Raw genomic sequence first — 20,371 nt, forward strand, 5'->3', positions numbered from 1 at the left:
GCCCATCTGGCTGAGTCTCCCCAGCCACTCTGGGCGGCTTCTAATCAAGTGTTAAAACAATACAGCATCAAACATTAAAAACTTCCCTAAACAGGGCTGCCTTCAGATGTCTTTTAAAGAGAAGATAGCTTCATATTTCCTTCACATCTGATGGGAGGGCGTTCCACAGAGCACGCGCCAATACCAAAAAGGCCCTCTGCCTGGTTCCCTGTAACCTCACTTCTCGCAATGAGGGAACCGCCAGAAGGCCCTCGGCGCTGGATCTGAGTGTCTGGGATGAATGATGGGGGTGGAGACGCTCCTTCAGGTATACAGGACCGAGGCCATTTAGGGCTTTAAAGATCAGCACCAAAACTTTGAATTGTGCTCGGAAACGTACTGGGAGCCAATGTAGGTCTTTCAAGACCGGTGTTATGTGGTCTCGGCGGCCGCCCCCAGTCACCAGTCTAGCTGCCATATTCTGGATTAATTGCAGTTTCCGGGTCACCTTCAAAGGGAGCCCCACATAGAGCGCATTGCAGTAGTCCAAGCGGGAGATAACCAGAGCATGCACCACTCTGGCAAGACAGTCTGCGGGCAGGGAGGGTCTCATCCTGCGTACCAGATGGAGCTGGTAGACAGCTGCCCTGAGATTTGGTGGCTAAGAGGCTGGGCGACAAATTAGGAAACCCCAGGTTCAGACCTCTGCCATGAACTTTGCCTCAGGTGAGACAGTTCGCAGGCAGATAGGGTCTCATCCTGCATACCAGGTGGAGCTGGTAGACAGCTGCCCTGGACACAGAATTGGCCTGCACCTCCATGGACAGCTGTGAGTCCAGAATGACTCCCAGGCTGTGCACCTGGTCCTTCAGGGGCACAGTCACCCCATTCAGGACCAGGGAGTCCCCCACACCTGCCCGCCCCCAGTCCCCCAAAAACAGTACTTCTTTCTTGTCAGGATTCAACCTCAATCTGTTAGCCGCCATCCATCCTCCAACCACATGCTTGATGATGGATGCTGTAACAGATTTTATGCATCACAAGGGGGTGTGTGGACTTAGGACACCTTTTAGGAACCTCCCAACCTGCACCCCAGTTTAACAAGGCACTGCAGTGCCGGCCCAACTCCTTCGAAAGGCAAGTGAGGAAGTGGGCAGCTGATCGCAGCTGTTTTAACAATGGTGGTCCACGTTTCTAAGGTGGTCTTATCACTGCAAGCTGCTCTGGAAACCGAGGGAAGCTGGAAAAAAACATCTGGGCATAGCTGTCAACCGTCCCTTATTTGGCGGGAAACTCTCTTATCCCAGCACCATGTCCCGCTGCTGCCCCTTATTGATGATGTCCCTTAAATTTCCCAGGTTTCAAAGGAAGCAGCTCCTCTCCCTCCCTCCCTGCTGGCCAGGGAGGAGGGAGGCTCCAACTGTGTTGCTTGGCTGCCCGCCCCGCCCCCCTCCGGCCTCCTCTCACCAGCTTCGGCCCCTGGGAGCCCCTCCCCACCAGGACTGGCGGGAGCCTCTGGCCCTTCCGCCACCATCCTCCTCCTGAGCGTCTCTGCCTGGGGCCTCCCCTCTGCTCTACGCTGCCGCTCTCGCTAGGACGTACTGCGGCTGCACCGCCGAAGGACCCAGATTAAATGGGCAGCGTGGTGCGGCCCATGAATTGCTGAGGAGGCTTGAGAGGAGAGCAAGGGCAACCATAGAGAAAGCAGTTCAGAGAGAGGAGGAGGAGGCGGAGGCGGAGACGCAGGCAGGTATTCCAAGGGCTAACCATAGCAGGGGAAAGCGGAGGAAGGACCGCAAGCGCTTCTCCTATAGATCTGTAGTGGTAGACTAGCATAGATGGTCTGATCTGCGGGTTTACTTCGGGCGCTATTCCCCCCCCTTCCCCCCTCAGCTCGCCTGATGGAACTGAAAACTGCAGATGGAGCACGAGTGAAAAGATACAGAACTGCAGCAGCATCTTCGTAGCTTGGACTTCGTTTTGCGCGAAAAGTGGTTGCTGCTTGTAGTTCTTTAATTGCAGTGTTTCATCAGCTGGTGTCTTGGGCAGCAACCTCTGGAAACGAAGGGCTAAAAACCGACGCTGCTCTCCCAAATTACCTGGTCCCTTTTAACTTTGTATTTCAGCTGGTTGACTAAAATCCCTTATTTTGGCTGCTGGTCCCTTATTTTGGAGGCTGCTGGTCCCTCATTTTCAAATCTGTAATTTGACAGCTATGCATCTGGGGGCCACCATTTTGGTGACGACTGTGCTACAAGAACACTCGATCCACGTCGTAAGGAAATAAGTATTACGCAGCCACGAGCAAAACATCCGGGACTCACCTTTTTGGCACATCGATGCTCCGGGAGACCGACCTGGGTCCTGCTGCTGCTGCGGCAGCCGCCTCCGTGGTCGGTCCGTGGTCCATGGCCACTGGGACGGCGTCGTAGCCCGTCGTGGCCGGAGCTCCGAGGTCCATCTCCAGGGCTGGGAGAGGCAAGGCCTGGATGTTAGCCAGTCTCACTTCCTCGGCTTTCCGGCAGACGTAGAAGCCCTGTTCCAGAAGAAGCACCTTCACCTCGTTGCTGAGGAGGTCGTGGTGTTCAACCAAGCCGGGGGCTTCTTGCCCTTTGTAGAAGACGTAGACCTACAAAGGGAGGAGGAAAGAGGAAGAGTTTGGATTTGATATCCCGCTTTATCACTACCCGAAGGAGTCTCAAAGCGGCTCACATTCTCCTTTCCCTTCCTCCCCCACAACAAACACTCTGTGAGGTGAGTGGGGCTGAGAGACTTCAGAGAAGTGTGACTGGCCCAAGGTCACCCAGCAGCTGCAGGTGGAGGAGCGGGGAATCAAACCCGGTTCACCAGATTACGAGTCCACCACTCTTAACCACTACACCACACTGGCTCCCTATTGTCACAGCGCTCTATCGTCACGACGGCCGTTTCAGGCTCAAACCCCCAAGGCCATTGTGTATTATTATGCCTTGGGTTTTCTTTTCTTTTCTTTTTAAATAAATTTTTATTAGCAACTTAAACAAAACATATTATCTTAAAACTATCATCCTTAATTCCCCCCCCCATTTTCCCCCCTCCCGTAAAACAAAACACCCTCCCCACCCCACCCTAACTTCCCTCAGTTCCAATCTCTGGTTTGTCTGTAAATGCTATTCTCTGCCTGTTACAGATTTGTATAGATCCTTAATTTGTCTAACTGGTTTTATCAATACAGTGGTACCTCAGGTTAAGTACTTAATTTGTTCCGGAGGTCCGTTCTTAACCTGAAACTATTCTTAACCTGAAGCACCACTTTAGCTAATGGGGCCTCCCGCTGCCGCTGCGCCGCCACTGCACGATTTCTGTTCTCATCCTGAAGCAAAGTTCTTAACCCGAAGTAATATTTCTGGGTTAGTGGAGTCTGTAACCTGAAACGTATGTAACCTGAAGCGTATGTAACCCGAGGTACCACTGTAAAAAGTTTGTGAGTGTTTAATCAAAACCTGCCAAGGAGTCCAATTCACTTTGTTGCGTCTTTAAGTATTTTGTAAAAGGTTCCCATTCATCTTTAAAGTCACAGTTATCCTTGTCCTGTAGTTTATGTGTCAATTTTGCCAGTTCTACATAGTCCATCAATTTCCCTTGCCGTACTTCTTCATGCCTTGGGTTTTCAAGTTGCAAACCACCCTGAGATCTAAGGATGAAGGGCAGCGTGCAAATCTGAGAAATAAAATATTCTAAACCCCTGAAAATAGGCCCCATTGTGTCATAGAATCATAGCTTTGCAAAGGACCAGAAGAATCATTTGCAGTGCAGGAATCTTTAGCCCAACATGGAGTTTCGAACCCACGACCTTGAGATCAAGAGCCTCGTGGTCTCTACCAACTGAGCTACCCTCTCAGTGTCCTGTAGACAATTGCACCTTCAGCCTAGCAGGAGTGAAGAGGGTGTTTGACTAGCAAAGGCTGTGTTTGTGTTATTATTACCGCGATTTGTTGGATTCATTGACTTCCAAAGCACCATCTCAAAGCAATTCACACCTAGGATAATTGAAACCACAAATGCATTTAAAACGAGACTGAAATCCTAACAAGCAGGTCCTGTATACCTGAAGGAGCATCTCCACCCCCATTAATCTGCCCGGACGCTGAGGTCCAGCGTCGAGAGCCTTCTGGCGGTTCCCTCCCTGTGAGAAGCCAAGTTACAGGGAACCAGGCAGAGGGCCTTCTCGGTAGTGGCACCTTCCCTGTGGAACGCCCTCCCACCAGATGTCAAAGCGATAAACAACTACCAGATTTTTAGAAGACATCTGAAGGCAGCCCTGTTTAGGGAAGCTTTTAATGTTTAACAGACCACTGTATTTTAATACTCTGTTGGAAGCCACCCAGAGTGGCTGGGGAAACCCAGCCAGATGGGCGGGGTATAAATAATAAATTCTATTCTATTCTAAGCAGACACTTGTGTTTGAGATTCCTGCATCTCAGGGGGCTGGACTAGATGTCCTTTGGGGTCCCTTCCAAATCTACAGTTCTACGATTCTATGACCCATTTATCCAGCTGGGACAAGTTCATCTGGGAGACCTGATATCCGCGGCCTAGATGGGTTTCCCCTCTCCACAGTGACCTAATTGGACACAGAGCCACTGCCTTAATTCCCAAAGTCTATTTTTACATATGTAATTGTATCTGGGCCCACTTGTGATAGTTATTCCTGAGAGCTATTTATAGAGAACTCCGGTTACCCTATGGAAAGACTGAAGGTGCTGTAATGTACAAGCCGGCATGGAATGGGCAGCAGAAAACGAGAGATAAAACAGAACTCTGTTGGGAGGACAGATTAACTGGGGACCAGACTTGGTGGCTCAGAGTAACATCTGCATGTAAAATCCTAAGAGCCTGCTGGATCAGGCCAAGAGCCCATCTAGTCCAGCATCCTGTTCGCAAAGTGGTCAACCACAGGTAAAAAGGTAAACAAGGTAAAGGATCCCTGGACAGTTATGTCTTATGTTAAAGCAAAGATTATGGGATAATGCACACAGTGACTTGCGATCTCGATCACACGCAGTCTGTAGTCCGCTGGCAGTAGGAGTACAATATGGGTATGTCTTTAAGTTAACATCTTACATTAAAAACCTGTCAGTACCAAACTATCAAAGGCTTTTCACCAAAGCCAGACTAAACGTCTTTCCTTCTGCAGTGTTGGATGGCAGGTTGAGAGGAGTTCCCTACCAGGGCAGACTCTGTTCGTGTGCTCAAGACATAAAAAAAGGTAAAGGTACCCCTGCCCGTACGGGCCAGTCTTGACAGACTCTAGGGTTGTGCGCCCATCTCACTCAAGAGGCCGGGGGCCAGCGCTGTCCGGAGACACTTCCGGGTCACGTGGCCAGCGTGACAAAGCTGCATCTGGCAAGCCAGCGCAGCACACGGAAACGCCGTTTACCTTCCCGCCAGTAAGTGGTCCCTATTTATCTACTTGCACCCGGGAGTGCTTTCGAACTGCTAGGTTGGCAGGCGCTGGGACCGAGCAACAGGAGCGCACCCCGCCGCGGGGATTCGAACCGCCGACCTTTCGATCGGCAAGCCCTAGGCGCTGAGGCTTTTACCCACAGCGCCACCCGCGACCCTGCTCAAAACATATTTTGTTGTATTGTGCAAAATATGAGCAAGCCAGGGCTGAACTGATACTACCTTTCCCAGGAAAATCAGAGGCTCACTATGTCAGGTTCCTATTGGAAGACCAGACAAATGCTAGACCATTAGCAGTGGCAAAGTTTTTATCGGTGGTTGCAAGAACAAATAATCCCTATATTCTGAACAAAATGCTTGTTTAACCTGGAGGTAGGCTGTATGAATTGTGTATTGCTTTGTAATGATTTGTTGGGTCTCTGGACCGTAATAAAGATTGATGATGATGATGATGATTTCTTATCAAAGGCAACCATGGTTTGTTTATGCATAACTGGTGGGAATGACCTTATGTATAAAAAAATTCATTTATCCAGTGCTTTTTTTCTGGGGGGACGCACACCCCTATACATTTTGTGAATCGAAGTTTGGCCTCGTTGAGGGGCAGTATTTCAATATGAGTAGGGAAATGAGAGTACCCCCAAACATTTCTTTAAGGGAAAAAAGCACTGCATTTATATAACGCTTTACATTTAAAAGAAAAAAAATCAAAGCTGTATAAGGTAAAGGTAAAGGTACCCTTGCCCGTACGGGCCAGTCTTGACAGACTCTAGGGTTGTGCGCCCATCTCACTCAAGAGGCCGGGGGCCAGCGCCGTCCGGAGACACTTCTGGGTCACGTGGCCAGCGTGACAAAGCTGCATCTGGCGAGCCAGAGCCGCTCACGGAATGCCATTTACCTTCCCGCTAGTAAGCGGTCCCTATTTATCTACTTGCACCCGGGGGTGCTTTCGAACTGCTAGGTTGGCAGGCGCTGGGACCGAACAACGGGAGCACACCCTGCCGCGGGGATTCGAACCGCCGACCTTTCGATCGGCAAGCCCTAGGCGCTGAGGCTTTTACCCACAGCGCCACCCGCGTCCCGTCAAAGCTGTATACAACACCTGAAAACATCAAATCGCTCACTCTGGAATATAGCTGTAATAGAGGGAAATCATGCATAATTTGAGATATTGACAAGGACTAGAACCCCTTTTACATGCTACCACACCCAGAAGAACAGATTGGCTCGGTTACCTTTTGGCCTGGTTGCAGGAGTGGCCAGTTCTGGCCCTGACCGCCAGAGTCTGCGACAGGTTCCTTGAAGCGGACGTCCTCACACGAAGCCAGACGAGGAGACTCTTTGATGTGCTCCGTCTGCAAGGGAGGGAGCTGGGCCATCAGCAGCACCCCGTCCCCCAGCAAGGGGGGAGCGGAAATTCGGGCGCCCAGCAGGGACCTCTTCCCCAGCCTCCTGGAGAGAACACTCGCCATTTCGGACCCGCTGCAGAGAGAAAAAGGGGCAGCAGAGGTTTGGTCACAGGAGATTGCATTTTCATATTTGTTTTCTCCATAAAATTTATCAACAAACAAACAAACAAACAAACAAACCTCAAAGAGGCTTACAAAGAGAATAACGCTGTAAAACTACAGTCATACCTCGGGTTACAGCCGCTTCAGGTTGTGTTTTTTCAGATTGCGGACCGCCAAAACCTGGAAGTACCAGAACGGGTTACCTCCGGGTTTCGGCGGTTGTGCATGTGCTGAGTCGCAACCTGAGCGTGCGCAAGCGCGGGTTGCGAACGCAGCAGGTTGGGAACGTGCATCCCACAGGGATCACGTTCGCAACCCGAGCGTCCACTGTATCAGTAAAAACGACGTTTCAAAACATTCAAAAATATAATATCAGCAACGGACTGAAAGAAGATTAAAACACACACCCACATTCTTCACGTGGGCTTCTCTGAACAACTATTTTATCAGCAGGCATCGAGAAGACTATAGTGAAGGCGCTTCCCTAATGTCAAGTGGCAGGGAGTTCCAGAGTACTGATTCTGCCACCCGAAAATGGATTCAAGTTACAAAAAGGGAGATTTCGTCTAAACAGTGAAACAGTTTTCCTTGTAAGGTGGTGGACTCTCCTTCCTTGGAGGTTTTCAAGCAGAGTTTGGATGGCCATCTTCCTGGACGCTTTAGCTGAGATTCCTGCATTGAAGGGGGTTGGAATGGATGACCTCCAGGGGTCCCTTCTGACTCCACCGTTCTCTGATTCTAAGAAACGTGGAACCTGTAACCGTGGCGGTTCTGCCAATCACAGATTTGTAGTGTTGGAAGGGACCCCTGAGAGGGCCATCTAGTCCAACTCCTTGCAATACACAAAGCGGCCGAATGGGCTTTGATGGAGTAAGGCAATGCACAACTACAAAGGTTCTGGCTTGACCTCCAGAAACACCCCCCCCCCAGGGCCACAATTCTCAAAAGCACAAGCCAGGCCTTCAAGCAGAGTTAGAACAGCCCTCCTTCGCCCTCCTGGGTGGAAAATATTGGTAGTGCCAGAGCAGCTCCTCTGTATGCAGAGAGAGCTCCCAATTCAATCGCCAGCAACTCCCGGTAGAACTGGGAGAGATCCCTGACTGGATCCCTGGAGAGCCACTGGACCAATTGAGCCAGATGGATCAATGTCTCTGACCCAGTGAAAGGCAGCTAACGAGGAAGCTCTGATGAAATACGGGTGGGAAACCGCGTGTTTCGGAACCGCAGGGGAAGCAGAAAGGAGGTTGCTGTGCCATTGCAAACATGAAATGTCAGGAAATATCGTCTGCAAAAACCCCACCGAAACGAAGGCAGGAGTACAAATGTGGTTTGTTTTGTGTTCTGCCCTGAAATCTATGGAAGGGTGGAATGCAAATTCAATAAATAATAATAATAATAAATTTTATTTATACCCCGCCCTTCCTGGCCAGAGCCGGGCTAAGGGCAGCTAATACCAGTAAAATTACAATAAAAACATAATGGGGGGGGATTTAAAATGCAGGTTAAAACGCAATTTAAAATGCAGCCTCATTTTAAAAGTAGCCCATAAATCAAAACCATAAGGGGAGGGAAACAGAAGGGTCAGACTGAGTCCAAATCAAAGGCCAGGCGGAACAGCTCTGTCTTGCAGGCCCTGCGGAAAGATGTCAAGTCCCGCAGGGCCCTAGTCTCTTGGGACAGAGCGTTCCACCAAGTCGGGGCCAGTACTGAAAAGGCCCTGGCCCTAGTTGAGACCGATCTAACCACCTTGTGACCTGGGACCTCCAAAGTGTTATCATTTGTGGACCTTAAGGTCCTCCAGGAGAGGCGGTCCCGTAGGTACGAGGGTCCTAGGCCGTGAAGGGCTTTAAAGGTCAAAACCAGCACCTTCAACCTGACCCTGGACTCCGCCGGGAGCCAGTGAAGTTGGTAAAGCACTGGATGAATGTGACCCCGTAAGGAGCCTCGCTGCGGCATTCTGCACCTGCTGGAGTTTCTGGGTCTAGTAAGTAACAACTTCCCAACAGACTGAGCTCTACAGGTCCGACTGGGCCACCTTGCATGCGGCCATCTTTTGTGGGAACTCCAAAAGCACCACATACGGGTGGCCGTGGCGCAATGGGTCCATGCATCTGGCTACTAACCAGAAGGTTGGTGGTTCGAGCCCACCTAGGGATGGCTGTGTAATTAAATAGATGGGATTTAGAATGTAAAGAAAAGTGAATAAGATGGACTATAATTGGAAATTGTTTTAGTTTAATAATGATATTGGAAAGCTGTTACTTTTAATTACAAGGAAACTCAGAAGGGAGGGATTTAAGAAAGTCAACCAAGTTGTTTAAAAGGTTGGATTTGTGAAGAATCAAGTTTGTTGTTATTGTTTATCTGTTTATTGTCCGTCCGTCCCGCCGCCTTTTTTCTTTCTTTCTTTCTTCTGTTTCTTTTTCTCTTTTTGTTTATCATTTAGCTTTGTGGTTTGGGTTATCACTGTGGAAAATCTAATAAAAAAAAATAAAAAAGGAATGGTTGTGGGCATGATCCCCGCTCTGAAGGGGTGGAACTACACAACTCTCAAGGTTCCTCCCAGCTCTACAATTCTGTGTTTCTATAAAACGTTTCATTGCCTCTGGAATTCGATTCGTCGAAGCACCGCAGGGGGTTGGACTAGATGCCCCCGTGGGGTCCCTTCCAACTCGACAATTCCACGGTTCTGTTCTACGAAAAGCTCTGCAGCAAGCCGTCAGCTGCGTGCTGGCTGCCGCGCACGATGTCTAAAAATACAGAGCAGGGAGGCTGAGCCAGCCCAAAGAGAGGAACCAGGGAGACCTGCCCCCCAGTCCCAAACGCAGGGGCCTCTCAAACAACAATCGCCTTCCCAGTAGAAGCTGCTTTCAATGCGGTTTGACCAAGGCTGGGGTGTCCCGGGAGCGGTGGCAGAGAGGCAGGAGAGAAAGAGAGCTTCCTTGTGCAGCGAGTGTTTGTGCAGCCAAGTATAGTAGAGATATTCATTTATTTTGCATTTGACCAGGGGAGTTTTTTAAAACAAGCAAAACAAGCCGGGAGGATGGCAGACAAGCACCGCCGGTGCCCACGCGTCCGTCTCCCCTCGCCCCCCAGGGACAGCGCTGGCAGGAAGCGGCAGCCGAGAAGCGGAGGGATGGCTTTTCCAACAACCGGATGAGACTCGGCTGTGTAAACAGAAGTTTGAGCTTCCAAAATTCGGCAACCATTCCGCCTGTACTGAAAGAAGGCTGCAGCCCACCGCCGGGAAGCAGGGTTCCCAGAAGAGGTCCGAGCTCAATCGGAGTCCAGAGCTCACCTCTGGAATCTTCTGGGCATGTGCAGAGTGCCTGGCTTGGGATTGGCACCAGGGACGGGCACCATACAGGGGACCACAAAACCTCCATTCTCTCTTCTTCTTTTTTAAAGTAATTTTTATTAGTTTTCCACTAAATCTTATTCACATTTTATTACATAATTCTGTGACTTAATGTATTACTCTGTAAGAGCATCGACCTCCTTCCCTCCCTCTTTCTGACTTCCACATAACTTTCCATATTCTTTGCATTTCTATAAGCACTTATTTAAAGGTAAAGGTAAAGGGACCCCTGACCATTAGGTCCAGTTGTGGCCGACTCTGGGGCTGCAGCGCTCATCTCACTTTACTGGCCGAGGGAGCCGGCGTACAGCTTCCGGGTCATGTGGCCAGCATGGCTAAGCCACTTCTGGCGAACCAGAGCAGCGCACGGAAACGCCATTTACCTTCCCGCCGGAGCGGTACCTATTTATCTACTTGCACTTTGATGTGCTTTCGAACTGCTAGGTGGGCAGGAGCTGGGACCAAACAACGGGAGCTCACCCCGTCGCAGGGATTCGAACTGCCGACCTTCCGATCGCCACACATGCACCCCTGTCCTGCCATCGCATCGCCAGCAAAGGAAGATGATCACGTGGGATGAAGAGGCTGCAATTCCCCCGTCAAAGATGGCCAACCTGGGTCACAAGGAAAACATTGGTGCCAAAGGTTTGCACCTCGAGGCAACCTCCAGAATGCTCCCGGAGAAATTCCCAAGAGCACTTCTTTGACAACATTCCCACGAAATGGAAGTTTGGAATTGGAGTTAGGCAGAGTTGGCAGACATGTCTCAATCCAGCGGCTTCACCCCCTCGCTATAGGCTCATCCAAATGACCCATTTACTGAACACTCATCCTGATTCGTTTGCACAAAGCTTCCACGGAGGTTAGACGGTGTCCAATCTCTACCGAGCATATGTTCCGGTTTATTCACGGGGCGGGTCTACAACAAGAAGCATTCATCCTGACATGCCATGCATCTTCCCATTAACCATTTGTTCATCCCACACTTTTAAGCACATTTCCTCATTGCTCCCCAAACCCCTTTTTAAAATGGGTGTGTTGCATTAGGACAACAGAGCACTTTAATCCACTTTTAACTGTGCAAACTTAAGATTCCAGCATGTGCCTGGATCTCTCCCAAATTATACTGCCCATCTGAAGGTGACCATAAAGGTAAAGGGACCCCTGACCATTAGGTTGTGACCGACTCTGGGGTTGTGGCGCTCATCTCGCTTTACTGGCCGAGGGAGCCGGCGTACAGCTTCCGGGTCATGTGGCCAGCAGGACTAAGCCGCTCCTGGTGAACCAGAGCAGCACACGGAAACGCCGTTTACCTTCCCGCCGGAGCGGTACCTATTTATCTACTTGCACTTTGACGTGCTTTCAAACTGCTAGGTTGGCAGGAGCAGGGACCGAGCAACGGGAGCTCACCCCGTGACGGGGATTCGAACCGCCGACCTTCTGATCGGCAAGCCCTAGGCTCTGTGGTTTAACCCACAGCGCCACCTGTGTCCCTGAAGGCGACCATAGCCAGATAGGAATGCAAATACAGCTTATCTCCATAGCCTTTTCCCTTAATTTCCCCCCCAAATCACTTCATATCCAGGAATCTGATAGGGATCGAGATGGTGAAAAGGTAGACCAGTAGAGAGAATGAAGTTGGAGGAATGGGTTGAGAACAAGTTTAGCCAACAGGGTGCTCCTCTGGACTAGATCCAGCAGCCTATTCTTCTCTTCAGTTCCCGTCACCCCTACGCACTAACGATGGTAGCAGGAGTTGGAAAGGTGTACAAAAAGGTGACTCAAAAAATCAAGGGGGTGGAGGGAAGGTTGCGACGCTTAGGACATCTTAGCTTGGTTAAAAGGCATGGAAAACACAACACAACAAAGGTTTATGTAACGATGTTTGGCGTGCAGAAAGCGGCTAGAGAGACAGTCTTCTCCCGCTCTCATAACACAACAACTTGTGGACATTCAGTGATGTTGACGGGTGTCAAACCCTGCTGTGCTGCCTGACTTTTAATGCCCTAAACGGCCTCGGTCCAGTAGACCTGAAGGAGCATCTCCACCCCCATCGTTCAGCCCAGACACTGAGGTCCAGCGCCGAGGGCCTTCTGGCGGTTCCCTCATTGCGAGAAGCAAAGCTACAGGGAACCAGGCAGAGGGCCTTCTCGGTGGTGGCGCCCGCCCTGTGGAACGCCCTCCCACCAGATGTCAAAGAAATAAACAACTATCTGACATTTAGAAGACATTTGAAGGCAGCCCTATTTAGGGAAGTTTTTAATGTGTGACATTTTAATGTATTTTTAATCTTTGTTGGAAGCCGCCCAGAGTGGCTGGGGAAACCCAGCCAGATGGGTGGTTGGAGTACTAATAAATTATTATTATTATTATTATTATTATTATTATTACTATTACTACTACTAATAGGTCTAAGGCAGTGGTGGCCAAACTCAGCCCTCCAGATGTTTTTTGGGACTACAACTCCCATCATCCCTAGCTAACAGAATCAGCGGTCAGGGATGATGGGAATTGTAGTCCCAAAACATCTGGAGGGCCAAGTTTGGCCACCACTGGTCTAAGGGGTTGGGCAGACCCTGTTCGGAGTGGGTGTCAGCCATCACAGCCAGGGACGAGCATTCTGGGCTGCTCAAAGAGAAAGCCAAATTAAGATGCAGGACTGGGACTTGGCAAGACCAGGGTTCAAATCTTGGCTCAACAATACCGCTAGAAAGGCAGGATATAAATAATTCCAGTAAACCAGTTAAAAATATCTCATGGCTCTGAGCAGCCTCTACTCCGTGGTGGACATGCCCCCATCTGCGAAATGGGATCAGTCTGGGCCCGTCTTACAGCATTGCTGCTTTGCTGAGTAAGGAGCTGTTCTTAGCCGTCTGGGCTTCCAGACGGAGCGGGCTAAAAAATCTTCCAAGATAATTTTAGGCCACTGAATTCTGACGACGCAGAAAGCCCTTTTAATAGCCATGCATGCAAATTCAGGCTGCTCTTCAGTCTGAAATCGACTCAATTAAACAAGACAAAATGCCCATTTTATGGGTGCTACGGGTGAAATCCTGCTGCAGTCGCTACCTCATCACACCTGGGTTTATTTTATCTATCTGTTGCATTTATATTCCGCCTTTTCTTCAAAGCTCAATTCGGTAACGACAATTCTTCTAATCCCCAGAACAACTCTGTGAGGCAGGTCAGGCGACGAAGGAGAGTCACCCCCTTCCGGGGGGGTCCGTTCCACTGCCAAAACTGCTCTTACCATCTGAAAGTTTTTCATGAGCAGGCATAGCCAAACTCGGCCCTCCAGCTGTTTTGGTACTACAACTCCCATCATCCCTAGCTAACAGGACCCGGGATGATGGGAGTCGTAGTCCCAAAACATTATGGACTTTCATTTCATTAGGGTTAGCTGAAATCTCCTTTCTTGTAATTTGAATCCGTTGGTTTGGGTCCTCTTCTCGAGCTAAACATCCACAGTCCTTCATAAAGCTTGGTTTTCCAGACCTTGATCATCTTGGTTGCCCTCAGGTGCACACCTTCCAGCTTGTCAACATCCTTCTTAAATTATGGCACCCAAAACTGGACACAGGACTTCAGGTGAGGGTTTGACCAAGGCAGAAGAGAGCAGGACTCTGACTTCCCTTAATCTGGACCCTCGACTTCTGTGCACGCAGCCTAGAATAGCATTGTTGTTGTTTAGTCGTTTAGTCGTGTCCAACTCTTTGTGACCCCATGGACCAGAGCACGCCAGGCACCTCTGTCCTCCACTATCTCCCGCAGTTTGGTCAAACTCATGCTGGTAACCTCGAAAACGCTATCCAGCCATCTCGTCCTCTGTCTCCCCCTTCTCCTTGTGCCCTCCATCTTTCCCAGCATCAGTGTCTTCTCCAGGGAGTCTTCTCTTCTCATGAGGTGGCCAAAGTACTGGAGCCTCAGCTTCACGATCTGTCCTTCCAGTGAGCACTCAGGGCTGATTTCCTTAAGAATGGATGCGTTTGATCTTCTTGCAGTCCATGGGACTCTCAAGAGTCTTCTCCAGCACCATAATTCAAAAGCATCAATTCTTCGGCGATCAGCCTTCTTTATGGAGGAGGAACCGGCAAGCCACTCCAGTATCCTTGCCAAGAAAACTCCATGGACAAAGACTCAGGGCTGATTTCCTTCAGAATGGAGAGTTTTGATCTTCTTGCAGTCCATGGGACTCTCAAGAGTCTTGGAGAACAAAAGGGAGAAGAATATGCCAAAGAGGTTTGGGGCAAGAACACAATCCTGTTTCATACCACTCTCTGTAGGGAAGGTGTCCATCCTAATGGACAGTGCTGCATGTTCTTGCAGAAGGATACAATTCTCTTGCGAAGCTCAGGTGGACATCCTATCTTGCTGAGCAGAGTGAAGAGTCCTTTTTGGCCGATGAGGTCAAAGGCCTCCATCGGGTCTGCGAAGGCGATGCTGTCCTGGGGGCTTCTGTGCCCTTGGCATTTCCCCTGCCTCTGGCATAACGAGGAAATCATGTCGACTGTCGACCTTTGCGCTCTAAAGCCGCATTGTGACCGTCTGCGAGTGACTGTAATCTGCTGAGAACCACCCAGGCGAAGGCTTTCCCGCACAGTACCCTGCAGGGAGATTCCCCGGTGGTTGTTTACAAAAAGATACGGTGATAAAGCTATGAATAAGAAAAAGTCAACCAGGACAGCCTACGCCTCCCCTCTCTGCTTCCATTCTGTTCTTTGTTTCTCCATCTCTCTCACACACCCCTTCTCTTTTAAAGAGCACTGCATACCTGCAATACCTGCAGGGGGCGGACAGGTGGGTGGGTCACCCAATGAGTAAATCAGAAGATTAGGTCTGGTCCTATGCTCTGCTCACACAACAAAAGCCTCAATGTGCCCCACCCTCCACAGGGAGGCAGCAGGACAACAGCCAGTGCTGCTGTTTATTATATTTTTATTTTGGTTCCATTTATTTTTTTACTACTACTATTATTATTATTATAAATAATAATACAGTGGTACCTCTGGATGCGAACAGGATCCGTTCCGGAGCCCCGTTCGCATCCAGAGCAGAACGCAACCTGCGTCTGCGTGTGCACGGGTCACGATTCGCCGCTTCTGCGCGTGCCATCATTTTGAGCGCCTGCGCATGCGCGAGCGGTGAAAACCGGAAGTAAGGTGTTCCGTTACTTCCAGGTCGCCATGGAGTACAACCTGAAAACGCTCAACCTGAAGCGACTTTAACCCGAGGTATGACAGTACACGGGTGGCACTGTGGTCTAAACCACAGAGCCTAGGACTTGCTGATCAGAAGGTCAGCAGTTCGAATCTCCGTGACGGGGTGAGCTCCCATTGCTCAGTCCCTGCTCCTGCCAACCTAGCAGTTCAAAAGCACCTCAAAGTGCAAGTAGAGAAATAGGTACCGCTCCGGCGGGAAGGTAAACGGCGTTTCCGTGCGCTGCTCTGGTTCGCCAGAAGCGGCTTAGTCATGCTGGCCACATGACCCGGAAGCTGTACGCTGGCTCCCTCGGCCAGTAAAGCAAGATGAGCGCCGCAACCCCAGAGTCGTCCGCGACTGGACTCAACGGTCAGGGGTCCCTTTACCTTTACCCCACTCATCTGGCTGGGTTTCCCCAGCCACTCTGGTCAGCTCTCAGCAGAAATGTAGAAAACACTATAAAACACCCAACATTAAAAACTTCCCTAAAGAGAAAAAATTCCTTCCAGTATGGCAGACCAACACGGCTACCTATCTGTAACTTCCCTAAACAGGGCTGCCTTCAGATTATCATCATTATCATCACATTTATTTATATCCTGCCTTCCCCCCCCCCCCCAAGACTGACTTACACAAATTAAAACAACACAAATGAAACATGAAACACACACATACACAAATAGAAAAGATCATTAAAATCAAAAAGACATAATATAAAATTTAAACGATTCGTTGTTTTAATATACCAGCGGACCACAAGCTTTTCAGCTGCTCTGTTAAAAAAAACAATTAAAAAATCGTACAGCTCCTTGCACGCTGCATTATAGAGAAATATTTAAGTCGTCCACCAAGACCCTCAACAATTTTCAAGCGGCCCGTAGGGGGCAGGAGAATTGCTAAACCTGTGCCCTATACAACTAGTACTGAATGGTGAAATGTCTAGGAAACCAAAAAAACTCAAAAAAACAACACGAACTATTTACTGAAGCACTCCAGAAAGTCTGTTACGCCCGAAGCATTTTTGAGCAAAATTTTAACTCTTTGATTGAAAGCAACTGTAAAAACTGTATTAAGACTATTCAGAGCAGGCAAAGTATCACGGGATTCAAAATTCTGTGTCTGTGTGTAAAAAAGACCACAACTTGTTCATCTCCAAAAGCACAATGTCCAGGTCTTAGGCTCCCAGGTCAATGGAGAGGAAGCGACAACTCACACCTCAAAACGCAGGTAAACGCATCCCGGAGGCCATCAGAACGCAACCCGTGAATTTCGAAATCCAGTTTCCTGGTGCCAAAGTTTTATTCCAGTCGGCAAATATTGAGTTTGGTCACCCACCCACACAGCTGACCCAAAATTTCACAGGGAATGTCACAAGTTTTGTGCCGCAAGGTTTTGTTTTGAGTCGCAAGGCAGAGGTCTTCGCTGTCTTCAAGGGGACCTACTCGTAAGTAAGGCCCGCCTAGGCTGCAGACTCTATAGACTCCTTGCCTGGGAGTAATTCCCATTGAAGACAGCGGAACTTACTTCCAAGTAAACACGCACAGGATTGCACTGTTAGCTTCTGTATGTATTTTTAAAAAATAAAATAAAAATTGAAGTACCATACACAACCTCTGCAAAATTTGCTTGGCCATTTAATTCCAGGTGAAACATGAAATGCTACTACCATTGAGATGTTACCATTCTGTCCTTATCTAGAGAGCCAGTGGTGAAGATTGTCAGTCGGACTAGCACCTGGGAGGGACCTGGGTTCAAATCTCGCCACTCCACGTTCACTGGGTTCCCCTGGAGGCCAGTCCCTGCCCCTCAGCCTAGCCTACCTCACAGTTGTTGTGGGGGTTAAATAAGGAGGGGGAGATCCACAAAGACCCCCTCGAGTTGGAAGGGACGTTGTCTAATACAACCCCCCCATAATGCAGGTTAGCAATGCTAAAAACAAATAAATATTACCATTCTTAATAGGCTACACAACTTTAAACTAGGCTATGCAATGTTGCAACCACTATAACAACCTCCAGCTGACGGGGAGAATCCGCGACCAGAAAGAAGAGGAATATCAAGAAGAATGGAAGAAATTTAAAGATTATTTGAATAAATATTGTGATATTAAAGATTTGTAACTACTTGAAAGAATTAATTGGGCTTGGGATTAAATTAGGACTAAATAAATAAATAAGAATTATTCCATAAGGAAAGTTAGGAAACATGATTATGGCCGGATTATTGTTATATGAAATAATGATATTGGAAACTGCTACATTCAATTACAAAGAAATTCAGTTGGAAGAGATTTGAGGAAGTCAAGTAATATGTTTATGAAGTTGGATTTTAATTCATCAAGTTTTATTGTATCTATGTATGTGGTGGTATTATGGGGTTGGAAACGTTTTACTTCTTTGGGTTTTTTTCTTTTCTTTTTTTCTTTTTTCTCATTGTTTTACCTTTTTCTGTTATGTTGAAGTTGTGCTTTTATATTAAACTTAATAAATATTGTTGTTTAAAAAAACAACAACCTCCAGCCGTGAGCACTGATTAAGTACCAAAAGCACATCACAAAGACACGTGTTAACACACAACAACTTTGAGAGACGCGTTCTTGCCCCCATACTGCAGACAGAGGAACTGAGGCAGGTGGCAATCGCCCATGAAACCCTCAGCTGAGATTTGAGCCAAGCGTTTTGAGGTTCACAGGTTGCCCTCTCGGAACCCTCTCAGAACATTTCCCCCTCAAATGGTTTGTAACATCGCAATCCTGTACACATTTCCTCAGAGGTAAATCCCACCGAGTTCCGTACAGCTTACGTCCAGGTGAGATTGCCCTGCTTAGCGGCTATGTACATATTTGCAAAGATAACATATGCAACACAGCACACAGTGAGGTTAAAACGGCAAGAGAGGGTGGCAAGTGTGGAGGGAAGATTCAAGGACAATCAGATAAACATGGAAACATTTCGGCGCAGCACAGTGGTACCTTGGTTCTCAAACTTAATCCGTTCCGGAAGTCTGTTCCAAAACCAAAGCGTTCCAAAACCAAGACGCGCTTTCCCATAGAAAGTAATGCAAAATGGATTAATCCGTTCCAGACTTTTAAAAACAACCCCTAAAACAGCAATTTAACATGAATTTTACTATTTAACAAGACCACTGATCCATGAAATGAAAGCAATAAACAACGTACTGCAGTCACACAATCAATCAGTCAGTAGCTGAACTGGGTTCCACAGTCACAAAAATAGAACAAAAAGAGCTGCAAAATAAATAGCAAAAACAGACAGAACTCAGTGTAACACTCAAAACGGAGCATGTTCGGCTTCCGAAAAAAGTTCGCAAACCAGAGCACTTACTTCTGGCTTTGCAATGTTTGGGTTCCAAGTTGTTTGAGTACCAAGGCGTTTGAGAACCAAGGTACCACTGTATACTACATTATCAAAATATTTTTTAATTTATTTGCAGAATATGGGTAGATTTCCTTTCAAAACGGGAGCAAGAGCATCAAGCGAAACTGAGGACAATCCTAGTCGAGATCCAGAATCGCCGTTCAAACAGAGCACTGCAGAAGACTCAATGAGCAAACCTCCAAAAAAGAAAGTTAGTCGACAATATGTGGACAGCTATCCAAGTCTCGGTTTCACACGGCAGTATGCCACTGGACTCCTTCCGGATATACAACCAAAAGCAGTACCCACGCCTCTCTTCAAGAGCATTGGCTATTCTTCTACAGTTCTCCGCGACGTATTATTGTGAGCCGCGATTTTCAACTCTGACAAACATGACAGATCAGAAAAGAGAAAGGTTTATTTGTGCCAAATAGAAAGAGAGTTTGCTTGCTCAAATTAAACCTAATATAAATGAAAGCAGGCAAAAGCAAGCTCACGCCTCTGATTGAGTTTGTAGAGTAGACATACTTAAGGTAGACCATAAAGAAGGCTGATCGCTGAAGAATTGATGCTTTTGAATTCTGGTGCTGGAGGAGACTCTTGAGAGTCCCACGAACTGTAAGAAGATCAAACCTCTCTATTCTGAAGGAAATCTGCCCTGAGTGCTCCCTGGAAGGACAGATCCTGAAGCTGAGGCTCCAAGACTTTGGCCACCTCAGGAGAAGAGAAGACTCCCTGGAAAAGACCCTGATGCTGGGAAAGATGGAGGGCACAAGGAGAAGGGGACGACAAAGGATGAGATGGTGGGACAGTGTTCTCGAAGCTACCAGCATGAGTTTGACCCAACTGCGGGAGGCAGTGGAAGGCAGGAGTGCCTGGCGTGCTCTGGTCCAGGGGGTCACGAAGAGGCGGACACGACTAAACGACTAAACAACAACTTAAGGTACATATGTAAGAGGCCTGTTTCTAGTTATATTTTGGGAATGATTCGTGTTCTTAGGTAGCTGCGTTGTTTTATACTTTCTGATAATATTATGAAGTAGTTGTGTTCCATATTATAAATCAAGCACTGTTGTTTCTTTTTGTTTTCCGGCCTATTACTTATCAATAAAAAAAATCTGTGTGGCAAATTTTCATTCTGAAAGAGTGGCCCAGAGAAAAAGGTTTGAGATCCACTGGTGTGATCTACAGGGACTGACAGCTCCTCTCTGTGTTTCGGGCACTGAGTATTTCTCAGTCCTTATTGGGGAGGCTGTGGATAAATTCTGGGACTTTCTCCCTGCAAGGAAAAAGCTTTGCCACTGATCCACGGCCCTTTGCAGGACAGAGAAAGCTGCAATATACCAATCAGGCCTCTGATCCATTTAGCTCAATACCATCAACACTGACCGGCAGAAGCACTTCAGTGTTTCAGGCAAAGGAACCTTTCCGAGTCCTCCCTAGAGATGGTCAGAACGTTAAATGTTGGAAATGTAAGGAAAACGAGGGAACATTTTATCACA

General features: G+C 48.2%; 1 protein-coding gene across 2 annotated transcripts in view; it reads right to left on the minus strand.

Moving 5' to 3' along the window:
• Nucleotides 1-20,371, minus strand: part of ZNF395 (zinc finger protein 395) — a 56,965-nt gene that overhangs the window by 19,208 nt on the left and 17,386 nt on the right. For both annotated transcript variants that reach the window (XM_028725231.2, XM_028725230.2), the window contains exons 2-3: nt 6,660-6,906; nt 2,304-2,608 (exon numbers count right to left, since the gene is read on the minus strand). In XM_028725231.2, coding sequence (XP_028581064.2) covers nt 2,304-2,608; nt 6,660-6,896 — 542 coding nt within the window. In that variant the 5' untranslated portion in view covers nt 6,897-6,906. The remainder of the gene's footprint in view (nt 1-2,303; nt 2,609-6,659; nt 6,907-20,371) is intronic.

The sequence above is a fragment of the Podarcis muralis genome, chromosome 3, assembly GCF_964188315.1.
Source record: "Podarcis muralis chromosome 3, rPodMur119.hap1.1, whole genome shotgun sequence".
NCBI lineage: Eukaryota > Metazoa > Chordata > Lepidosauria > Squamata > Lacertidae > Podarcis > Podarcis muralis.